Source organism: Pinus tabuliformis, chromosome X (assembly GCF_031772625.1).
Source record: "Pinus tabuliformis cultivar Carrire ecotype Pingquan chromosome X, CPIR1, whole genome shotgun sequence".
In the NCBI taxonomy this organism is placed as follows: Eukaryota; Viridiplantae; Streptophyta; class Pinopsida; order Pinales; family Pinaceae; genus Pinus; species Pinus tabuliformis.
This window is the reverse complement of record NC_142308.1, coordinates 1,104,957,646-1,104,981,524: the sequence shown is the minus strand read 5'-3', so window position 1 is coordinate 1,104,981,524 and position 23,879 is coordinate 1,104,957,646. Positions and strand designations below refer to the sequence as shown.

Sequence of the window (23,879 nt, the reverse complement as noted above, 5' to 3'; positions counted from 1 at the left end):
TGACGATGATCAAAATCCCTCTCATGGTAATCGAAGGAGTGGAAAATTCAACAACAAAGGTAAAAGGAATGCTGGAAATCAAGGAAGAGGGCAACCATTCAAGAAGGCTAGAAATTCCAGGTATGAATCTAACACTGTTGACAATAAGCAGGCTGAATATTATCTACCAGCTGCTCTATCTACCTCCGCTCCTTCGGACTCAATGGGAATTTGGCTTATTGATAGTGGTGCCTCAAGACACTTCACTGGTTACAAAGAAGTACTCCATAATCTGGTAGAGAAAGAAACTAACTTGGAAATTGTCCTTGGAGATGACATGAAATACCCCGTGAAAGGTGTAGGCAATGTTTCTCTCAAATTGAATCAAGGTAATACGATTCACTTACAAGATGTATTATATGTACCTGATCTCAAAAAGAACCTGGTATCCATCTCGGCAATGGAAGACAAAGGCTACAAGGTAACCTTCAGCGATGGCAAGGTACGTATATGGAAAAATAATGTTAAAGATGCTTTCACTCTTGGGTTTCGAGTTGATTCTTTATATCAGGTCGGTGGAAGTTCGCTAGGTGTCATGTCTTGTGACACAACTCTTCAGTTCGAACTTTGGCATCGGAGGTTTGCCCACCTTCATTACAAAGCTCTACCCGATGTAAGACAGATGGTAACAGGGATGCCCAAATTCTAAGTAGAGAAAGAAGGTGTATGTCCGGGATGTGTCGAAGGAAAGCTCAAAAGGGGACCATTCCCTTCAAGTCAAAGCAAGACCTCCGATATATTACAACTAGTTCACTCAGACATATCTGGTATGATGCCTGTGAACTCCTTGGGAGGATATTCATATTATCTTACTTTTACAGATGACTATTCTTGAAAGACTTGGATATACTTCTTGAAAAAGAAGGATGAAGTGTTCTCTTGGTTTCGACACCTAATCGAGAATCAAACCGAAAAAAAGATCAAAATCTTAAGAATTGATAATGGGACTGAATATGAATCTAATGAGTTCCATGATTTTTGTAAAGAGGTTGGCATCAAGAGGGAGACTACTACACCATATACTCCTGAACAGAATGGTGTGGCGGAAAGGAAGAACCGCACAATTATGGAAGCTGTCTGGGCCATGTTACATGATCAAAGACTTCCAAAGTTTCTATGGGCTGAAGCTGCAAACACTGCCGTATATGTACAAAATCGATGCCCTCATCAAGCATTGGGTTCCAAGATTCTTGAAGAAAAGTTCACTAGTAAGAAACTTGATGTTTCTCATTTTAGAATTTTTGGAAGCCCTGTATATTTTCATGTGCCGAAAGAGAAAAGAAATAAATTGGGTGCATCTGGAAAGAAGGGAATTTTCATGGGCTATGGTGAAAATACTAAAGGCTATAGAATCTATGTAGCCGGTCAAAGGGAAGTCGTAATTAGTCATGATGTCACCTTTGATGAAGATATGGCTCTCAGCAAGGTGAACAATCTTCCGACTTTGAGGAGCTCTCAAGAAGCCGACACTAGGGAACCGAAAGAAAAGGATGATGAATCAATGCCTGATGTAGAAGAACCCATGGATTCGATTGATCCTCCTCCACATGAGCCTTCCTCTTCTAGGAAGAGGCCTTCATGGCTTAGGGGGCTACTTGATGATGCTGAAGGACATGCTGCACCCCGAGGAACCTTTCGTGAAAGTAAGAAACCTAATAGGTATCAGGGATACCTGACCATCATGAGCACAATCATACAAAATGAGCCTTCATCATTCTCAAATGCCGTTAAGCATCAAGTATGGAAGGATGCTATGACCGAAGAATATGAGTCTATCATGAAGAATGATGTCTGGGAAGTAGTTCCCAGACCCCAGGACAAGACAGTTGTTACTTCCAAATGGCTTTACAAGATAAAGCATGCAGCAAATGGAAGTACGGAAAAGTATAAGGCTTGTTTTGTTGCTCGTGGTTTCTCCCAGAAGGAAGGTATAGACTATGATGAGATATTTGCACCTGTTGCCAGATATACGACCATCGGCTCGATCATAGCCCTTGCCGCTTCACAAGGTGGAACCTACATCAGATGGATGTCAAGATTGTGTTCTTGTACGACTCAATCAAAGAAGAGGTCTACGTGGAGCACCTTGAAGGATTTGAAATTTATGAGTGAAAATCTCATGTATGCAGGTTGAAGAAGGCTCTCTATGGGCTGAAGCAAGCACCCCGAGCATGGTATGAGAGGATCGATAGCTACTTGATGACGCTGGGATTCACTAGGAGTGAAGCCGATCCTAACCTTTACTTTAAGGTTGAAGATGATAAACCTCTCATACTGGTGTTGTATGTGGATGACCTCTTTCTAACAAGTGCAGACCCTCTCATTCTCAAATGTAAGAGGGAGTTGGCTTCTGAATTTGAAATGAAGGACCTAGGACTGATGCACTATTTCCTAAGACTTGAAGTGTGGTAGAAGCCAAGAGAAACTTTCCTATCTCAAGGAAAATGTGTGGTGAAGATATTGGAAAGATTCGGTATGGCGGACTGCAAGCCTGTAACTACCCCGATGGAGCTTGACTTTAAGAAGTTAAGTGGTAGTGCTGTTGGACCTGTTTGACGAAATGCTACCGAGTATCGGCAACTCGTCGGAGCATTAATGTTCTTAGTGAACTCCCGTCCAAATATATGCTTCGCAGTCAACACGTTGAGTCAACATATGGTTGAACCCCACCACATACATTGGATTGGTGCCAAGAATCTGTTGAGATATCTTCGTGGCACTATCACTTATGGGTTAAGATACACTGTCGGAGATGTGAGACTATTTGGATACACAGATGCTGACTGGGCAGGCAATGTGGAGGACCGTAAGAGCACTTCCGGGTGTTGTTTCTCCTTGGGATTTGCTTCAATATCCTGGATGAGCAGGAAGCAGAAGTCGGTGGCCTTGAGCACCGTCGAAGCAGAGTATATTGCTGCCAGCATGGCCTCCTGTGAGGCAATTTGGTTGCGAAAGCTCTTCAGTGAGCTGTTTGGATTTACATTGGATACCACCGTGATCCTTTGTGACAACCAAAGTGGGATTCGTTTGTTAAAGAATCCCATATTTCATGATCGCTCCAAGCATATCGATATCAGATACCACTATATTCGAGAGATGGTGCAGCGGGGAGCTATAAGGCTCCAACATATCGGTACAGATGAACAGCTTGCCAACATTCTGACAAAACCCCTTGGGAAAGTAAAATTTTTGACTTTCCGAGAACAACTTGGAGTTGTTCAAAGACCCTCCGATGAGGGTCATGTATGATGCATTGAGCTCTGGGAGCTCTAGGGGGGTGCGGGGTGCTTCTTGGAGCAACATATGACCACAGGATGATTCACTATCCCCTGGTGGTATACATGTACACCCCGTGGCGACATTGTAGGCGACATTGTAGCAAGATTGATGTTTTCTTGTGAGTTCTCCATGGCGATTGTAGCAGGATTGATGTGTTCTCCTGTGAGGCTTGGATTGATGTGTTCTCCATGGCGATTGTAACAAGATTGATGTGTTCTCCTGTGAGGCCTGGATTGATGTGTTCTCCATGGCAGCTTGGATTGATGTGTTCTCCTGTGAGGACATGATTGATTAGTTCTCCTGTCGAGGCATCCTACCGATGCAGTGTGGGACTCATGGGAAGTACCTCTCATCTGATCAATGAGCAGGGAAATGAAGTTAGGGACCATAGTAGTACCGATGGACGCATCGTTGTATCTACCGTACTCCCTACGCTAGGATGACCTCCATTGATCTAGGATCAATGATACTGGTCTGAGACTAGTGGTAGGAGTTGTACCATACTATGACACTGACTTCGAGTTGGTTGAGATTGGTTTGGGACCAGTGGTACATACCCTGAGACTAACTTTGTGTCAGTGCAATACTGGTCTAGGACCAGTAAGAGTGGTACATACTATGACGCTGACTTCGGGTCGGTTGGGACTGGTCTGGGACCAGTGGTACACTCTCTGAGACTGCGATACTGGTCTGGGACCAGTGGTAGGAGTGGTACTTACTATGAAGCTGACTTTGGGTCGGTTGAGACTGGTCTGGGACCAGTGGTACGCACTGTGAGACTAACTTTGAGTCAGTGGAGGATGATACTGGTTTGAGACCAGCGGAGTTGTACTCACTATGACGCTGACTTCGGGTTGGTTGAGACTGGTCTGGGACGAATGGTACATACTCTGAGACTGACTTTGAGTTAGTATGATACATCCTCGATCATTTCTTCTTCTTCATAATTCAGACAAAAGCAGAGCAGAACAGAATAATGCAAGAGCAAAGCGGAACAGAGCAGAACAATACAGATCAGTACAACGCAGAACAAGACAAAGCAAAACAGGTAGAATTGAGCAGAGCAAGGCAAGGGACAGGCTGTACAGGGCAGTGCATTTGATGGATGAATAGTAACGACCAATAGATAGATTGCAGATAAAGTTCTCCCTAGTTGAGAGGGAGTGTTAAAATTGGCAACTAGGGCAAAACTTCATGGGGCTCATCTTATTCATGGCTGATAATATTTTTATTAGATTCCTCTCGTCGAGAGGTGTAGGATTGATATAAAGATCATCTGATTCCGATAAGTATTCATGGAGATATGAATTTATTTTGATTATGGAATATAGGCTCAGAAGCTCAACAGTCGCATCTATTTAAACACCAACATTGTGTATAAATACAGGAGAAATTTTCCTCATTTGGACTCACTCATCTCATCACATCTCTCTCTCTCTACTGCGCAGAAAAGAGTTTCTTCTCTATTGCGCAGAAAATGGTCTCTCCCTCACACATGTGAAGCCGGAAGCTACTGAAACTGAAGCTACAACTGCAGAAGTAAATATTGACCTGCGTGGACTAGAAGATCTCCTCATCTGAACTGTGCTGTAGGTTCATCTGAACCTCCTTTGAAAGCCGCAACTTTTGGTGGTGGAATCAAGTCAATCCGATGGATGGTTTGCAAGATATCGACTGCCCTAGTTTGAAGCCGGAAGCTGCCGAAACTAAAGCTGCAACTGCAGAAGTAAAGTTTGACCTGCGTGGACTAGAAGATCTTCTCATCTGAACTGCGCTGTAGGTTCATTTGAACCTCCTTTAGAAGCCGCAACTTTTGGTGGTGGAATCAAGCCGATCCGATGGTCGGTTTGTGAGATATTGTCTGCCTTAGTTTGATGATGAAGCCGCTAATGCTGATGCTGCTGATCTAGGGTTTGCTACTGCTGATATGAATCAGATTTATTGTACTATTTCTCTCTGCTGAATTATTGAAGATAAAAGAAGATTTGATCAAAGGGTTTCCCCACACATTGTGGGGTTTGTCCCTGGCTAGCCACCACATCTTGTGTCTCTTGTCTTGGCTTGTTTTCTGTCGATCGTTTAATGTTCTATCTGCACTTTACTTTATGTACATGTGATTGCTAATCTATGGAATAGAACATACCATAACTTAACATTGAATCTATGAGCGACCATAGGGTGAGTGGTTCACGTTCCCTTACGATTGACATATGCATAGGATGAGTGGTTCACCTTGTTCTATGGCATATAAGCAGGATGAGTGGTTCACCTTCTCCTGCGAATGCCCCAACATACATCCTACCCATGTAGTTCGGGACTCATGGGAAGTATCTCTCATTTGGCCAATGAGTTGGGAAAAGTGGACAGGGACCATAGCACTGCCGATGGACGCATCGTGTACTCCCGTACTCCCTATGTCTAGGATGCATGATGTTCAACAACTTGATCTGGTATCAAGTCTAACTGAGGTTCTACCTTTGCATTGTCTTTTTTCAGTGGAGAGTGGTAAGGTCTTGTGACTCACTCTCGATCGATTCTTCTTCACTATTCATACGAGTGTTCAACAGAGCAAAGATGAGATGAGATACAAAGATGGTACATGACGACAAGATGGCATGATGATCGATGATGATGGATGGATTTGTAGGTGGAATTCTCCCTAGTTGAGAGGGAGTGTTAAAATTGGCAACTAGGGCCAAATTCCACCTTGGGACAACTCATTTGGTGGAGATGATGATTGCATTAAATTCCTCTTTTCGAGAGGACCAAAATTGGCATAAAGATCATCCAATTTGGACAAGCAGAAGTGTGTTTTTGAATTTATGCCCACACATGTGCAAATTGTTTAGGTTAGCCACATCATCATGTAGGCTCATGAAGCCCAATGGATGTGTCTCTTCACCCTCAACGACTTGTATAAATACAAGTGACCTCTCGCCTCATTTGGCATCATCATCACTCACACATTCTTCTCTCTCCTTCTCTCATTGGTTTGTATAGCTATTGGGCATTCTCTTTCTCTCACACGTGTGGCAAAGGAGGATGAATTTCAAACAGATTACAGGGCTGAATTTTCAAAACCGTTCAGGGTTTTACCAACGTTGACCAGGCACTTTGACTCATCCTTTTTCGTTTTTGGCAAGCTGTACTGTTTGGCATAGGCCGAGAATTTATGGGCACTTTGACCATAGGGCTGACTGCAAGGTTGACCGTAGAGTTGACCAAGTTTGACTGTAGTTTTTATCACTGTTTTGATCTAACTTTGACCACCTTATCAAGCCGAGTTTGACTGGGTATGATCAAGCTATAAAGAGGAAGATTTGTTGTTGCATTGACCATCTTTGACTTTTTGGTTAGGATTGAATTCGACTGTAGTTTTGACTGTGATTTGGCAAGTCAACTTTGAATTTTTGTACTCTCTCTCTCTCTGCTGAACATTTGATATAATAATAAGAAGAATTGATCAAAGGGTTTTCCCCACTTTGGGGTTTTTCCCTTGCATTCGTCAAATCTAGTGTCCTCTTGTCTGGGCTTGTCTTCTTTATTTTGTTTCATGTTCTATCTACTTTTACTATCTATGTGATTAATGGTTAATGTTATTGCTATTGGAAAACTAAATTGGAAATTGTCATTGGGTTGCTAAAGGAACGTTGAAGTAATTGTGCTAAGCATAGAACATACCATTGTTAACTAAAATCAATACCCTGCCATATCAACAATGGATGACATGAGAGAGCCTTTGAGAGGCTGGATTTGGACACAATTTCTTTTATTGGAAAGCAAGATAATTTGGCACAGTTGATATATTTTTTTTGGGCATCACTACCATTTATCTTTGTATTGTGACGATATTGCAACCACAAGTTTGTGTTTGTTGGCCTTGGGCGTCTTTCCTCAGTTTTAGAAACATTGTACTTCTTGGGCATTCAAATTAAAAAGAATGGTAACTGGCAAATGGTGTTTTTTTGTAAGTTTACCAGTGAAATTGCATTGTAAATGGGTGCATTTTCGGTAGAAACCGACACCCTTCTTGAGTTCCGTGCATGAAGGATCATTGTTTTTTGATCTTCATCCATGTGAACACTTTATAAACATATTCATCCTCTCATTTTGTATGGGATAAGAGGGGATTGACAATGAGGCTTCTTGTTTTTTGAAGCCCTATCAATCAAGCATGTACAAGCGAGCTTGAGTAACAATGATATCATCTTCTCACCTTGTATCTGATAGGGGGAATTGATGATCAACTACAAGTTTCGAAGAGCCTAAGCCACAACCAGATCAACACCAAAAGCATAGCCCCTGTACCAGTATCAAAGTTGCAGTCGGAGTCAAAGTTATAAGCGTGATTCAGTTTACGGTCATCTTCAAATCGAAATTGGGAGCACTTCCTCTAGTAGAAGACTTTAGCTTCTAGCCAGATTTGGAATTGTTCCAAGAACTGCACTAAGCGTTTTAGAGTTGGTGGTCAAATTTAAACCACCGCTGGTTGAGACTTCAATGGTCTCCCTTTTCAGAAAAATAGGGAGCACTTCCACTAGCAAAAGGCTTCAGCTTGTAGCTAGATTTGGAAGAGTTCCAAGAACTGCATCAAGCATTCCAGGTTGAGACCTCAATGGTTTCCCTTTTCAAAGCATTAGGAAACACTTCCTCTAGTAGAAGACTTCAACTTCTAGCCAGATTTGGAAGAGTTCCAGGAACTGTACTAGGCGTTCCAGTGTTGGTGGTCATCCTTAAACCACACCAGTTGAGACCTCGAGTTCTCCCACCTTTTGGGTTTGTGGTCTTCCTTAAAAACCACCTTTTCAGAGAGCACATTCAGCCATTGACTGCCACTTTTGTATTACAACTCTCTTCTTGGACTCATATATACCCCTTTGGATTAAGGGGGGGAATGTTGGACATCTAATCCACCAAGGGTTTTGGGTGTTGAATGTGAAAAATCAATGTAGTCCAAGAGACCTTGGAAGATGAATCCAATGGTCACATAATGTATTTATATGTAATATCTTTCTGAATAATAGAGCATTTTACGCATATCATTCATATTTAGTTGCACATTCCAACAATGTGCTATGCTATACTTATTCCAATTTTCCTTAAAGAAGTGAAACACAAATTAAAAATGAACTAATGAGTAGGAAAGGGTATACCAAGAAGGTAATCCCTAGCAAGGAGAATGACACTACACTCTAGGTAGAAGTAGATGTAGAGGTAAAAGAAAGAACATCCTTGTCACATTAACTAACTGCGAAAGCACTGATACAAAGCCTGATAATCTGTCCATTGGGGAGTGCCTTGGACTGAGGGAAGTTGGAACATCTCTTGGTAGTCTTGGGAGGGGGCAAAGGAATGATTAGCTGCAACTCTCCTAACATCCAAAGCCAAAGAGAAGAATCTATCAAGGGGATGTGACTAATTGATTTGGAAGGGACATGGCCTTGCACTAGAACAAACTAAAGTGGGTATGTCCAAGCGATCTTGTGTGAGTGAGCTATCCCCTAATAGAACAGGAAGGAGTGATGACCTAATGTCCTTTGTATCCTGAACTGGTGAATTTGCACGCCACTTAATGCCTCTATTCTTTTAGATGGGTTGTAAGAAGTGACCAAGTTGGTGGAATTGAGCCTGGACCTGTCCCACTAGGTCTATTGTTAATGAATAATCACCCCCAAATATAGAGAGCTAAACACCTCTGAGTTGGATAATGAAGAAAGGTAGAAATGGATTCTCTTGGAGCTTGGTATAAATAATGATATTTTCCTTGGATCTCATAATATATGTTTCATTGGTTTCAAGGCTAATAATATATGGGCATAGTAAATGCATGTAATTTATTAGTAGTACATTTGTACTACTTCCCTTGAACTGTTGTTTGTAAGCTCAAAATTCAATGCCCAACTAGCCAAACAAATAGGAAAATTTTACTATGAAACTATTAGTGTGTTTGGCTTGCTTAGGGAAGATTTTAGTAGTGTTGCGAACATCGCGATTTTTACGAGCCGATCCATAAAAATCATGGGGTTGGAAAACAATGCGGTTTTAAAGGCTAAATTCGGTTTTTTTGGCTCATTTTGCAGATAGAGGGCAAGAGTGAGAGCTAAGGAGGAAGAGAACTCATCTACAACAGCAAGAGAGTAGAAAAGTGGAGGAATTTAGCATTCAAAGCAAAAAAATTCAAGTTTGGACCAAGTTTTTTTTAGCAGAGCGTGGTTTTCAGGTATGGGCATCAAATTGACCATTTTTTTGTTTTTGTTTTCTTGTTTTTCTACGGGTTTCTATCACCCATTTAGTTTCCATGATTTTTGTTTGGATTTGAGTGTGTTTTTTTGTCATTTTTATTGCATTTAGTGGAGAGGGTTTTTTTTGGTCAAAAATGTAAAAACTTGATTGTTAGTTTTATTTGTTTAATTTCTTGTGCCCTAGTTTTTTTCCATTATTTTTGCTTGGGTTTGAATGTATATTTTTTGCCATTATTGTTGCATTGAGTTGAGGGTTTTTTTTGTAAAAAATTAAAAATGTTGTATGTAAATTTTAATTTCATTTGTTTAACTTACAATTTTTCTTGAGCTCTAGGTTCAAACTTCAAATTTCAACTTACATTAAAACTCGAGTTCAACAAAGTTACAAACATGCCAAGGAAATTGGACCCTCTGTGGGAATTTGGTGAACCTGATGGGGGGTTTGCAAATCAAATTTGAGTTGCAAGTTATGTGGGCAACATATGACAAGGGGGGAATATACAGATTGAAGTTCCACTTTGCACAAATTCCTGGACACGAGGTAGGGCCTTGCTCAAATACAAATCCAAAATTCATTCGAAGATTCCTCATATCATTGGAAAGAATAGAGACAACCAAACTTACCAAGGCAACTCTAAAGAGTCAAATAGTAGAGGTGGAGTGTCAGGATTGGGAGGTGAAAGTGAGAGTGGTACTAGTTCTTCTTCACCATCAGCATCTACACCCACCCTCATAACTGCTCATCATTTTTTGTTCCTAGAACCACACCTAGTGCACAACCATGTATCTCTCAGATTTTATGCTTCTGTGATTCATGATATAATGTTCATATTTTCTGGAGAAATCACATAGAGAACAAAGGGTCGACGCGTTTCGAACCTAGATCTAGGTTCATCACCAAGACCTTTTGTTCTTTATGTGATTTCTCCGGAAAATATGAACATTAAACCATGTATCTCGTTAGTTATTTAAAAAGTGGAGAAGGAAGAAGCTGACATGTTGTTGGGAAAGTTTCTACTTTGGAGTGATATTTCTTTTAGTGTTGCCAGGAACAATCCCTTTTTCTAGCTTTCAGTTGATGTTATTGCTATTGTTGGCCCTGGGTACAAAGTCCCTTCATATGATGACTTTAGAGGGCGCATTCTTCAAAATGAAAAGGTTGACCGCACTAAGAGATTGGAGGAGTTTAGGGGATTATGGACACACACAGTATGCACTATGATGTCAAATGGTTGGACCGATCAAAAGGGTAGAAGCTTTATTAACTTCTTGGTTAATTGTCCCAAGGGGACAATGTTTATGAAATCTGTTGATGTATCTGCACATATAAAAAATGCACGGTTATTATGTGATTTGTTGGACGTTTTCATTCAGGAGGTGGGTCCACAACATGTTGTCCAATTCATAACAGACAATGCTGCAAATTATGTTGCTGTTGGCAAGATGCTTATGGAGAGGCGTCCTAACTTATTTGGACATCTTGTGCTGCACACTACATTGATTTGATGTTGGAGGACATACGAAAAATTCTTTTTGTCAAGGACAAGGTTGAATCATCAGAAAACATTACAAAATTTATATATAATCATGCATCTGTGCTTCATCTGATGAGAACATTCACCAACAACAAGGAGTTGGTGCTCCTTGCCATTACACGGTTTGCCACCAGTTTCATATCTCTTCGATCCCTTCGGAATTCTATGTGAGATGTGAAGAGAATGTTTCTTTCAGAGGAGTGACGTGCTTTGTTATATAAATGCAAACCAGAGGAAGAGGCCATATGCAGGTTAGTTTCATACCAGGAAAGCTTCTGGGCCGCAATAGGCTTCTTGTATGAGGCCATGGATATGGCCAAAGAATCCATACAAAACTACTATGATGATAAGGGGGATGAGGGGTTTGAGAAGCAACAACTCCTATGGGAAGTGATTGATGAGCAATGGAACTATACACTCCATCGTCCCATTCATGCTGCAAGGATCTACCTGAACCCCACATTTTTTTACTCCTGTGGTTTCTTATTTGATGTTGAAGTCATGGATGGATTCTTCACTTGTGTTCAAAGGATTGTGCCATCTTCAGTAGAACGTGTAGAAATCTTCAAAGAAATGGAGATATAAAAGATGGCAGGTGGCACATTTAGCTTCGACATCGCTGTTGTGGATAGAAAGACTAAAATGCCAGGTAAGCTTTAGTTTGTTTCAAATTTCATTCTCTTCAAGTTCATACTTTGCTTCAACTTTCAAATTTCATTTTTTCTTTTTATGTTTATCTTATTTGTTGTAGATGCATGGTGGAGAAGCTATGGTGGCAGAGTACTCAATCTCCAAAGGCTTGCCATTCGAGTGCTCAACCAAACATGTAACTCCTCGAGATGCGAGCGCAATTGGAGTGTATTTGAAAAAATACATACCAAGAAGCGCAACAAGGTTAAAATATTCCAAATTTCTAATTAATTTTTTGAATTCATTAAATAATAATTTTTATAATTATTGATTTATTATTTATAATTTATTAATTTATGACCTTTGTAAAGATTGGAGTCCCAACGACTTAATGACATGGTCTACGTCTACTACAATCTTCGATTGTGGGTGAGGCAACTTGAGAGGATACTTGATGTGGAGGCCATCTCATTGGATGGGATTGACACCACTAATGCGTGGAGGGTTGAGGCCGAGAGGCCTATCATGGAGTCGACCCTTGATTGGTTGGAGCAAGAGGTAGTGGAGGGGGTAGAGGTGGAGGAGGAGGAGAAGCAATAGGAGGAGGAGGAGGAGCAACAGGAGGAGAAAGTGACACCACCTACCCCTGTCATCGGTAGAGGACGTTGTCTACCTCCTATAGCTCCTAGTTCTTCAGCTTCTAGAGCACAACAGAGTCCACTGCCAACCCCAATGCCTTCTTCATCTAGAGGGAAAGCTGTTACATTTTCTCACAAAAGGGACCGAGGAAATCAATAGTATTAGTTATTTGGTTCATTTCATTGTAGATGACATTACGACTCATGATATGAGATACATTATTATATTTTTTGTTGATATTTTGAGGCTGGGTTGGGACTCAGGACTTAGTATTTAGGAAATGATTCACTGTTATGTGTGATGTAGCACTAGACATGATATTACACATTTTATATATTAGTTCTCTTTTCATATTTATGTGTCAATGCATTCATTTTATGTAGTATTCAGGAAATGATTCACTGTTATGTGATGTAGCACTAGACATGATATTACACATCTTATATATTAGTTCTCTTTTCATATTAAGGTGTCAATGCATTCATTTTATGTTGTGGATGCTTTAGATGTTAAAAAATTTGAAAAAAATGAATATTTTTGTATTTGCTGATTTTTATCAAATTTTTCCCAATTTTTAAGATTTTTTCCGATTTCGGACCCTCGCCGATTTAATCTTGATCGCAATGTTTGCAAGACTATATCAAACATATGTGTCATACCTGACAACTGTTCTTGTTTGGCTGCACTGATGTACTAGACATATGTTTATGTTATTTTGATAACTGTATTATAGATAATTGAAAAATTGCAATGTATGCATGTTTTTTTCTCTGTAATTTAGAGTGAGTTGGAGCCTTTATTTCTATAAACCTCAAACTGTGACAGACAAGAGTACCACATCTCCATAGCTTGTTCTTGATGCTCAAGTAACTGTAATAATGTTATAATATGCATGACTTAAGTGCCTTTTTCTTTAAGAATCGTTCTGTTTCCATTATGAAATTAATGATTTGGTAGTTGAAAACTATTAACACCAAATTTGGGATCATGTATGATAGGTGACCCATTCAGTGCTTGGAATGGAGACGCTACGCCATTTTCTTTTCAGTGTTTGTGGCATCAAAGCTGATTGGAAACTCGAGGATGTGCTAGAAGAGCAAATTCAAACAGTGAGAGGAATGGTTGGACCAGTGGATCATGCCATCTGTGCATTGTCAGGTGGTGTGGACTCCACAGTTGCAGCGACTCTTGTACACAGAGCACTTGGAGACAGGCTTCACTGTGTTTTTGTGGACAATGGACTTTTGAGGTGAGCTGAAAAGCACAGTGCAATGTATATCTGTTCTAGAAGATTATGCTTTAGGGTGAAATGAGATTATTATTCAGTAGAATTTGAGGAAAAGCATTAAAGCATGTTATGTGTAGCTGTTGTGCAAAATGATTGTATAACGTAAAACCGATTGCAAGCCAATAGAAATTAGTATGAATGGTTTTCATTTGACATATTGGATAGGAGTATGCGATTCCTGTTCTTTGATGACATTTAGTTGGATTCTGTCAGGTACAAGGAGAGAGAGCGTGTAATGGCCACATTTAAAAGTGATCTACAGTTGCCTGTGACTTGTATTGATGCAACAGAACGTTTTCTTAATAAACTCAAAGGAGTAACAGACCCTGAAAGAAAACGGAAAATTATTGGAGGGGAATTCATCCACATTTTTGATGAATTCTCTTTAGATTTGGAAAAAAAACTGGGAAGGAAGCCAATGTTCTTGGTCCAGGGTACTCTGTATCCTGATGTAATTGAGTCGTGTCCACCACCTGGGAGTGGGAGAAATCACTCTCACACAATCAAGAGCCATCATAATGTTGGGGGGCTTCCAGAGGAAATGAATCTGAAACTTATTGAGCCTCTTAAGTGGCTTTTCAAAGATGAGGTCTATCTCATTTAAATCTTTTCTTTAAGGTTTACTTTAATTAGATACTCTGTGATGATATGGTCGTTTTTTTGTGAAATTCTCTCAGGACTGATTTTAGTACTGGTAATCTCGGATCTATGTTTATAAATATTAACAGGTACGAAAGCTAGGAGCAATTTTGAGTGTTCCTCAAGGGTTTCTTAAGAGGCATCCATTCCCTGGTCCTGGCTTAGCTGTACGTATTTTGGGTGATGTCACTGAAGGAAATGCCTTGGATACCATACGCCTGGTATATATATGTGATATGCGTGCAATATGGGTTCACTCTTAGTGGATTGTATAAGAGTGGTCCAAGTTTCTCATCGTATGTTTGCATCTTTTGACAGGTTGATGAGATCTTTATCAATTCAATCAAGGATGCTGGACTATATGATTCAATTTGGCAAGCTTTCGCAGTTTTTTTGCCAGTAAAGACTGTTGGTGTGCAAGGTGATAAGAGGACTCACTCACATGCAGTTGCATTGAGAGCAATCACTAGTGAGGATGGAATGACTGCAGACTGGTGCGTTTTTTGTTGTATCATATCCCTTGGTTGTGCTTGTCATTTTTCTCATTTTCTTGGAGAGTCAAATGTAGAATTACCTACATTTGAGCCTAGAGATGTCTTCTCTTACCTAGAATTACCTACATTTGAGCCTAGAGATGTCTTCTCTTACCTAGAATTACCTGCATTTGAGCCTAGAGATGTCTTCTCTTACCTAGAATTACCTACATTTGAGCCTAGATGCCAATTTTGCTATAACTTTCTTTCTAAGATATTTTAGTCTTCTAATAAGATCGCAAAACATGTTCCACAACCAAAAAACTGAGACATTAATTTACTTCTGTTGTGCGTTTCTCAATTCATTTGTCACATTGCGTATGCTTATTATAATAAATTGTACATGGTTGTTTTGGCTACAGGTATCAATTTGATCCCAAGTTCCTTGCAGAGGTTTCTGCGAAGATTTGCAACAGTGTTCGTGGAGTAAATAGAATAGTTTATGACATAACCTCAAAACCTCCATCAACTGTAGAGTGGGAGTGATGTGCATAGTACATAAATTGCATGATTTTGTATTATTTATTTGTGGTGAACCACAATTAAATAATACTATTTCCTGGATATCTTCCTGGGAAAGGAATTTTTTCAGGAAACTTTTGTAAAAATGTCAGCGTCTGAGTTTTCTACTGCTCCATTGTCAATACGTAGTAATGTATTGATTTTTTAAGGCTTTATTTAGTTTCAAAGTTTGTGCTTTATAAGAGAAACGAGCATACTAATGATCTAATTTTTTAACTTTATATCATTAGATTTTCACCAGAAAATTTTGAAGCTTTATGACTTTTTTTATTAAGTACAAAATGCTACACGATATATTTTAAAAGAGTGACCTTCAAAGGTCATCTAGTTGCCACATTTATAATCTATCATGCTTTTCAGAACTAGCATAATGATAAGATTATAACTTACAGATAATGTGACATAACAGGTGTGCATTCTTTTAAAGCTTATAGTTATCTTTCAAATGAAGAAGGCTAAACATTCTATGTTTTTGACTTTTGACGGTTAGCTAGGCAATTTTTGTCAAAATTGTAATTTTTATCAAATGAATTGGTGAAATTTTTATTTTTAATGTAGAAATGGATTCAACAGCCTTGAATACCCCTACTACAACAGGACTGTGCAATGTTAACATCTGATATATGCAATTCCATCCATCCAAAATGATTTCTTACTGTATTTCAAGTGAGAAATGCTGGTTTTCAATCTTCTGTTATTTTAAGCAGTTGGAAAAAAGCAAATTTTGTAAAATGTTTAGAGTATGGTGTTTTAAACCAGTTCCTGTGATTGCCTCTCCTAGGTAGAGACTTTGCTTTCTGTGCACATTCTCTCTGTTTTGCAAAGCTTTTCTACTTTTTCAGGGGAAAGGCTAATTTTTTTAATTTTGAAGTTAAAATTGTAAAGTGAACAAATTGTTTTAAAACTATGAAATTTTAGATCGGGATGGGTTTTGCTATTGTTGTACTTTTTCTCATAACCCTTTTTTTGGTTTTAGAGCTCTTGTTAGAATAATCAGATCTGGTGCATCTGCTAGTGCTATAAACTGTCTGGTTTTCCTAGCAACAAATTTGTTTCTGGTAGTGCCACAAACTGTCAAGTTTTCCTAACAACAAATTTGTTTGTCATCAAGTTGTACCCTCAGGTAGTAGGTATTTGTTGCTTTTACTGATACTTATGCTGTGTTCTTTGAATAGTTGGAATTGGCTTTGTCGTTGACATTTGGATGTTGGGATTTGGATGTGCCAGCGTTTTTTCACACTACAATTGTCTAGTGTCGTGATGTTGTTTACTGGTATATTTGGTTGGATAGTCTATTTGATTGCTATGCTTCTGGTTGAATGGTTTCGCCAATAGGCATCTTTTTATGAGGTTCTTTGTGACGACACCGTAGTGATTCATCATCCTCCAGTTGTTGTAGTGAGTGCCTTACACATGTCTATTCCGAGCTAGGGTTTGGCATTTCCTTCCTGCTGCTGTTCTGATAAAGTTTTTTTTTTTCCTCGGCTTGGCTGTACATGTTTTTGTATATATAAGCAGGTACTTCATCTACAAGTGGATTCAGAACACTCTTTTTCACTCCTGGAATCCATGGAATCGACCAGATCAGTGAAGATGGTAATCATGGCAGAGAATTTTAGGCATCAGGTTTAGTTTCGAGGGCCGAGGATGGTATGGAAAATTTTAGGCATCAGGTTTAGTTTTGAGGGTCGAGGATGGTGTAGAGAGGTCCTTACCATTTCTGGTAATGGGTTCACTTGGACTCTAAAAACAAACTTTTCAGGGAACAGCGTACTCATGGATTGGGACATGAAGGCGTCTTCCTCCCCATGGGACTGGGAGAATATAATGCTATTTCCTAATAGAGGAACTGACATTGAAAAGAGGGCTCAATGGGAAAATGAAACAGGAGGTGGTGGGGATACTCTGATGGATGACGGTTCAGTCCATAATGGATATGTGTATTTTCCTGGCTGTGGCTCTCTCAAAGGTTGAGCCAGATCTCTGTGAAATCAAGACGGGGTCCATGGAGTCCAGTGATATGAAGGGCAGGAATGTTGATTTCTTGGACTTGAGAAGCCAAGTAGGATCTAGAACAGATGAGTCAGAAAGAGAAAAGTCATATCACTGGACGAAGGATGTGGAACTTAATGGCGATAAGCATTGTTGTGGCACCAAGGAACATCAACAACCACAGATGTGTTCCAAAGATTCTAAATTCATGCAGAGGACAAGGATATCGAAAACATGGAGGAAAACAATTCTGCAGTAGCAATCCCAGTTTCTGCATGCTTTGGACAATCTCATATAGGTTTGAAGCTTGGCAAGAGGACTTATTTTGAAGAATCTCTGGAGGGTGTCAATTAAGAGCAACGTCTATAACACTGAAGCTTAGGACCCAAACCTAACTCCATGCTTATCAGATTGCATACAACGTGGAAGCTGGAACTACCGTCGTCCTCCAATGTTGCTGCTCTTCATATGATTATTATTATTATCATCATCATCATCAACAACCCTCTCTGTCATGCCTGCAATAATGGTTTTTTATGCAGCGAAGTGTGCTTTGGCCTCTGCAAATCCAAATATTATCTGTGGGTATTGACTTGTATTACTTGTTTTTAAGGTGGGTGGTTTCTTAATACTGTCAATGAAGGATCTAATCTGTTGTTGTTATTAGGCTTGTAGTATATTGTTTTTTTTGGCCAGGATTGTGATAGCATGCATGAACATTGAAAATCCCCATTTTGTTTAATTTGGCAATGACATGTGCATTTTAAGCAAGAAATTTGAGCCTAGTGGTCTAAAAACCACTGTGTTTTTGCTTTGTGTTTGTTGTATCTTCTGTCTGTTGAGAGCCTTAAGGGCTATGCACTGACCCATGAATGGCTTTGAAGGGAACTGCATATCTTTGGTCTCTGAAAGCGGATCCCGTACTTCTGAATGTGCTTTTTAGAATCTGATAGTGCACACGTGAAACTTGCTGGTGGTCAAGAGTTTTCAAACAGGGTATCGTTGAAATCCCAACCAGAGCACTCCATTTTTTACCCAAATGCTGTGTTTCACAGCTCGTGCATGGATTTTTTTTGAATTCTGTGTTTAGAAAACCCGAGTCTTCATTTGATAATCACAGCCAGGGCTTGGGTTTAGTTGATGGAGTCCTCAACCGAGGCATTCTGGGCCCGACAAAAGAGTTTTACAAGCCTGTGATCAGGCTTCTTTCAATGAGAAATTGACCTGATTGTAGGTGGTATCTGAATGCAATATTGTAGAACAAAACGCCCTTTTTAAAGGCAAATTTTCAGGCTTAATGTATATATATTTTTAGGAAATCTACAACAGAGCTTCAGTTTCTCATTTGTTTAACAAGCTAGGACTTGCGCTTCATCAATATCAGGGCATACAAGAGATGGAAAAGGGTCTTACAAGGTCATCCTGATGCCTCTTTCAACAAGAACCTAACCCGGTTCAGTTCACAATCTATTTTCTTTCAACTTATTTAGCTTCTACTCCGAAGGAAGCATCGGATTACAGTGTTCTGTCAGCATAGGTCAACTCAAGCAGTGTCTGTGGTCAGCTCAGGCCCCCATCATTGAAATACCAATGCACCTTGTTGACCATATGTGCATCAATGCCCCTGTTTTCCATATAGCAGATTGTTGGATCCTTGCAATTGAGGATAATTTGCCCATGTTGGTTTAGAATTTTCCATAAGTAGAAGATTTCCAAGAAATAAACTCTTTTGTTGTGGTCACAAACCTTAAATTCAATGCTTGATCTTTTCTAGCCTTACAATACCAATTGCAGGATGATTCACCTAGGTTGCCTAGGGATTTTCTGCTAGAGTAATAGATTTCAGAGATGTAAAATCAAAACCATCATGTGGCATTGTTACATACCTTAAAGTCAACGTTTTGTACTTTCTAGCCTTTATTTTTAATGATCAGTGGATGATTCACCAAAGTTATTAAGGAAATTCTATTTAAGCAATGTTTCCCAGAGTTGAAAAGGTAGAAAATGAGTGCGATGTTGGAAAGGAAAGAATGCTCCATTCTTCTGCAACACTTATTTTAGTAAGATGAAATGTAGTTCCTAAGGGTTCAGGGGAAGAAATCAGATCCAGGTTTTGGTTTAAATTCTTCTCTATGTGTTTACCTAATTCCTGGTTGTTTTCAAGGCGGTTATTAATTCCTGATAGCTGTTTGTTCAGTGTGTATACTTGTAGGATACCTTCTCAAAGGTACCAAATTCCAAGAACAGAGGAACCATAGTTACCCATTTTACCTATGTACCTCATCTTAGTTTCTAGCTTTCGATTCACAGGTAAGAACTTGTCAATTGCATGGGTCACGACTCATATGTAATATTTTTTTTGATGTGTCAACATCATCTAAATGGGTGCCAAAGGAGAAGCTAATTTCTCGAGTCTGTATTGAGGGTAGCTCATGTTTTGACATGGTTTTAAGTATGTTGCATATTTATTTCACTATTTAATTGATGTGAATGAGTAAACTAAATGTTGGGTAGTATTTTTAAAAGTGATTTATGGTCACGCTGTAAATGAAAGGTGTCATTAGACTTTAAAGCATACCAGCGCAATGGATGAGATTGTATTTATTACTATTCTCTTACAAAATGCCAAAATAGACTTAAATGAAGTTAGAGATTCGTGGATACTACACTTGCAATGATTTGTTTTTCTTCTTACAGATCTCTCTTATTGGAGCATCTAGATTGGACAAAGAACTTAGTGTGCAAGTATAATTTGCTAATATATAGGCAGGTTTACTGCAAAAAACTAGATGGTAACTAACAATATCATATAACAGTAGTGGCCAATATGTGATTTGTGGAAGGTCAGATATTAATTGTCCTCCAGTTAAAGGTCCTTACCGATGAATTTTATTGTTAGTCACCAGGATCTTCAGGATTTCCTTCACGGGATTTCCAACTTTCCTTTCACCTGTAAGAACTTGTCAATTCCATGGGTCATGACTAATGTAATATTTCTTGTGGTGTGTCAACATCAGCGAAATGGGTGCCAAAGGAGAAGCTAATTTCTCAAAAAGCAATTAAAGAGGGCATGGCATGAGAGCAGCTCATGTTGTTTTGACATGGTTTTAAGCATGTTGCATGCTTATTTCACTGTTTTATTGATTTAAATGAGTAAACTATATGTTGGCTAGCATTTTTAAAAGTGATTTATGGGCATGCTGTAAATGAAAGGTGTCATTAGACTTTAAAAGATGCCAGCGGAATGGATGAGATTGTATTTATTACTGATCTCTTACAAAATGCCGAAATTAGAATTAAATGAAGTTAGAGATTCGTGGATACTCCACATGCAATGATTTGTTTTTCTTCTTACAGATCTCTCTTATTGGAGCATCTAGATTGGACAAGCACTGATCCAAAATGGATCTTGGATCCTGAAACTCTTCAAGTCTTCATGAACTCTATAATTTATGGCAAAGATTAAAAATCTTGTGAATATCAAGCTTATCAGAGGAATCCTCATGATAGTTGCTCATTGCGATCAGCAGGGATCAACGAGGGCCGTCGATCAAGCGCGCAGAGCGGCGGACCATAGTAACGCGCGTTATCGCGAATTAGCAAAATCAGCGATGGTTTGATTCAACGGCGGAGGAATTTGATATGCGATTAGCGACAATAGGGAAAACCCCTCGAAGGAGAGCCACATGCGCCCAGACCCGAAAAATCATGAAATGTAGCGGAAAGTGTTTCGGTTCCGTCCGAGGCGGGATTCCATAGAAACCGGTAGGATATTGGAAGGGTTTCGAGCAGTAAGCGGTTTAGACTGAGTCTTGCCCGATGCCACACAGCGAGTGACACGCATCCGGTGGAAGAGAGAGAAAACCGCTCACATCGGACGGGTAAACGTCGAGCAAGTTATCCGCCTGATATGTGTGATGATCGTAGGATATGGAGGGTCCAGATCAACGGCGGAGATGCGACCCGATGGATGACTGGATTTGACGAAGTTATAAAGCAGATTGTGTGGGATTTTGAAGTCCGACGTGGACGATGAGTTGGTAGAGATTCATGTTTCGCGGATATTCTTGGAGTAAATGGAAATAACGGCCGTTTCAAATGATCGAGTGTTTTCAGTGAACCTGACACGCTCATCCGTTAAAGGAATAGGTGGCCACCTCCCTATAAGGCATTATGCAGTTAATATAACTGCCGAAAGAAGGGATTCGAATGGACAGAGGTAGGGAACCAAAAAGCCGAGAAGCGGAAACGGACAGTCAGGTAGCAGATTGGCTTTAAAGCCACAGAGTGACAGAGAGGAGAGAGAGCAGCCTAGGAAGTAGTGAACAGACCTGGAAGCAGAGAAACCAGAGCCGAGTTGACTTGAAGAAGCAAAGGCAGCGAGTGAGCCAGGGTTAAAACAGAGATAGAGAGAGTACTCCAGAGAGTGTGTACTCCAGAGAGACTTGGGGGATCCAAGTATAGTCCTACTGATTGTATCTGTTGTGTGAGACTCAAATTGAGCTCACTGTAATAAGCAGAGCCACCAGAGGTTGGAGGCAGAGCCGCAGAGCCAGAGAGCTCTAATAGACTTCTAAAGAGCCATGAGGCTGCAGTGAAGTTGCAGCACAGCAGGAGATCGAATGATCGAGCTGTGGCTAGTTGTCTGAGGTGTGTTGAAGATAGGAGAAGGAGTTCCAGAGACAAATGCAGAATTCTGAGGGAGTCAGAGAAGCCAGAAGCTCGAGAAGCTCAGAGCACTGACTGAAGGAGTCAAGTCCAGAGAAGCCTAGACCTGTCTGCAGAACAAGGACAACCAGGGGTAAGATGGCATTCTAAGCCCATTGGTTCAGTTATAAACCAATGGAGTTAAGTGTAGCACTTGTAAAAGAATTGAAGCGATGATCCCAGAGAGCCTAATCGAGTTGATTAGAGCTCAAGGAGACGTAGCCCAAGATATTAGGGTGAACTCCATATTATATTGTTGTCTTATGGGGGTGTTGAATTGCTGCTTTATTTACTGTTATTTGTGTTTCACATCAGCGTAAGCAAATGAACATAAGCACTCAACAGTCAAAAACAAATACAAGCATACACTTATATTTTCAAGCATTTCTTAATTCCGCATTGGTTAATCATTAAGACTTGGGAAAATTTAAAGCTTTGGAAGTGGGAGAGGTTCTTGTAAGGTAGACAAGAAGCCTAAGAGCCCCATTTTCAGATCAGGTGATATCAGAGCTTAAGATTGATTAACCCCACCTTCAAAGAAGGTTCTATCAGAATGCTTGATTGATAGGGCAAAGATTGTATGTTTGAAAGGTGTTTGGACAGTCAAGGCTTGATTGCCTCATTGATTGTATGCTTGGTTGCAGACTGACTATTGTTTGAGTTTGCAGAGGTGAAGGGAAAGCTATTGATAGCTCAGTCCAGGAAGGACAAGAAAAAAGGGGGGCTGAAGGCATTCTTCTAGCCCAAAGGACCTCAGGGAAATCCTTGAAGCACAAAAGATTGTTGCAAGAGGTTACTAAATAAGCTCTTTAATAATCTTGTTTGAAGTTCTTTTGTGCACTTTGAAAATGACAATTTCTACAAGCGAGTTCTCAAATTCTTCTTGCTCCCCAAGTTCCTTTAATGGAGACATGAAGCAAGACTTGTCCACCATGATGGATATGGTGAGAGAAATGTATGAGGATGGAATGAAGAGTAGCATAATTAGAGAGCAGTTGAATTCCGTGGAGGAAGAGAAGTAGAGGCTTTCTGGAAAATTGCAGGAAATGGAGAGGCAACTTCATATTGCAAATATGAACTTGAAAAGGATGCATGAGTTGGAGTCACAACTCTTTGTTGCCAAAGAAGCCTTGACCAAGTATCAGCTTGAAGAAGAGGTAAACCATTCCTATTTGTTTTCAAATTCTTCTAAGAATGCCTATATTGGTTCTTTTGAAAAACATACTAGAGGCATAGATTCCAAGCTAATGTTCAAGATGAGATATGAAGGAAAAAGATTGGGCAAACATGCACAAGGTATTGTTGAGCCAATAATGGTTGAGGAAAGGCCTAAGTATTTGGGTCTTGGCTATGGACAGTCTTATGGAGAGAGTTCTAAAGCTGCTATGAAGGCCATTGAAACAATTCCAAAAAGGAGTTTCATTGCAGGTCCTCTACCTCAGAAGTGTGAGGATTGTATTAAGGAGGAATGTAATAGCTCGAAACATCGTTCGCAGGATGCAGGTGTTCAGAAGCACACACTTGAACCAGAGTTGTGGAAACTCTGACAGCCTTGAAGAAAGTGATGGTGTTCCAAAGGGAGCCACTTCATTTGCGTCACCTCTTCATGAAGACAATAAAGGTGAAAGAGGCAGGTATAAATATGGTTCTAAACACATTCCTTTTGATTTTGTAAAGCATGGAAAAAGAATTGCATGTTACTTTTGTGCTTTGGATAACCATTATGTTTCTAGATGTTGGAAGACGATGGCCACATACATGAAACTTTTGAAGGAAAAGAAGCAAGCAGCCAAAAGTCCACATGACAAGGCAAATCATGCTGTCAAAAGGATGC

General features: G+C 39.9%; 1 protein-coding gene and 1 pseudogene across 1 annotated transcript in view; both read left to right on the top strand.

The window, feature by feature from the left end:
* Positions 1 to 15,777, top strand: part of LOC149143678 (uncharacterized) — a 31,915-nt gene extending 16,138 nt beyond the window's left edge. Inside the window, exons 2-6 of the mRNA XM_089447206.1 lie at positions 13,363 to 13,613; positions 13,866 to 14,241; positions 14,381 to 14,512; positions 14,610 to 14,785; positions 15,187 to 15,777. Of these exons, the coding sequence (XP_089303332.1) occupies positions 13,363 to 13,613; positions 13,866 to 14,241; positions 14,381 to 14,512; positions 14,610 to 14,785; positions 15,187 to 15,310 (1,059 nt within the window). The 3' untranslated portion in view covers positions 15,311 to 15,777. The remainder of the gene's footprint in view (positions 1 to 13,362; positions 13,614 to 13,865; positions 14,242 to 14,380; positions 14,513 to 14,609; positions 14,786 to 15,186) is intronic.
* A 1,345-nt stretch (positions 15,778 to 17,122) lies between these two features.
* Positions 17,123 to 23,879, top strand: part of LOC149143677 (hypothetical protein At1g04090-like) — a 46,055-nt pseudogene continuing 39,298 nt past the window's right edge.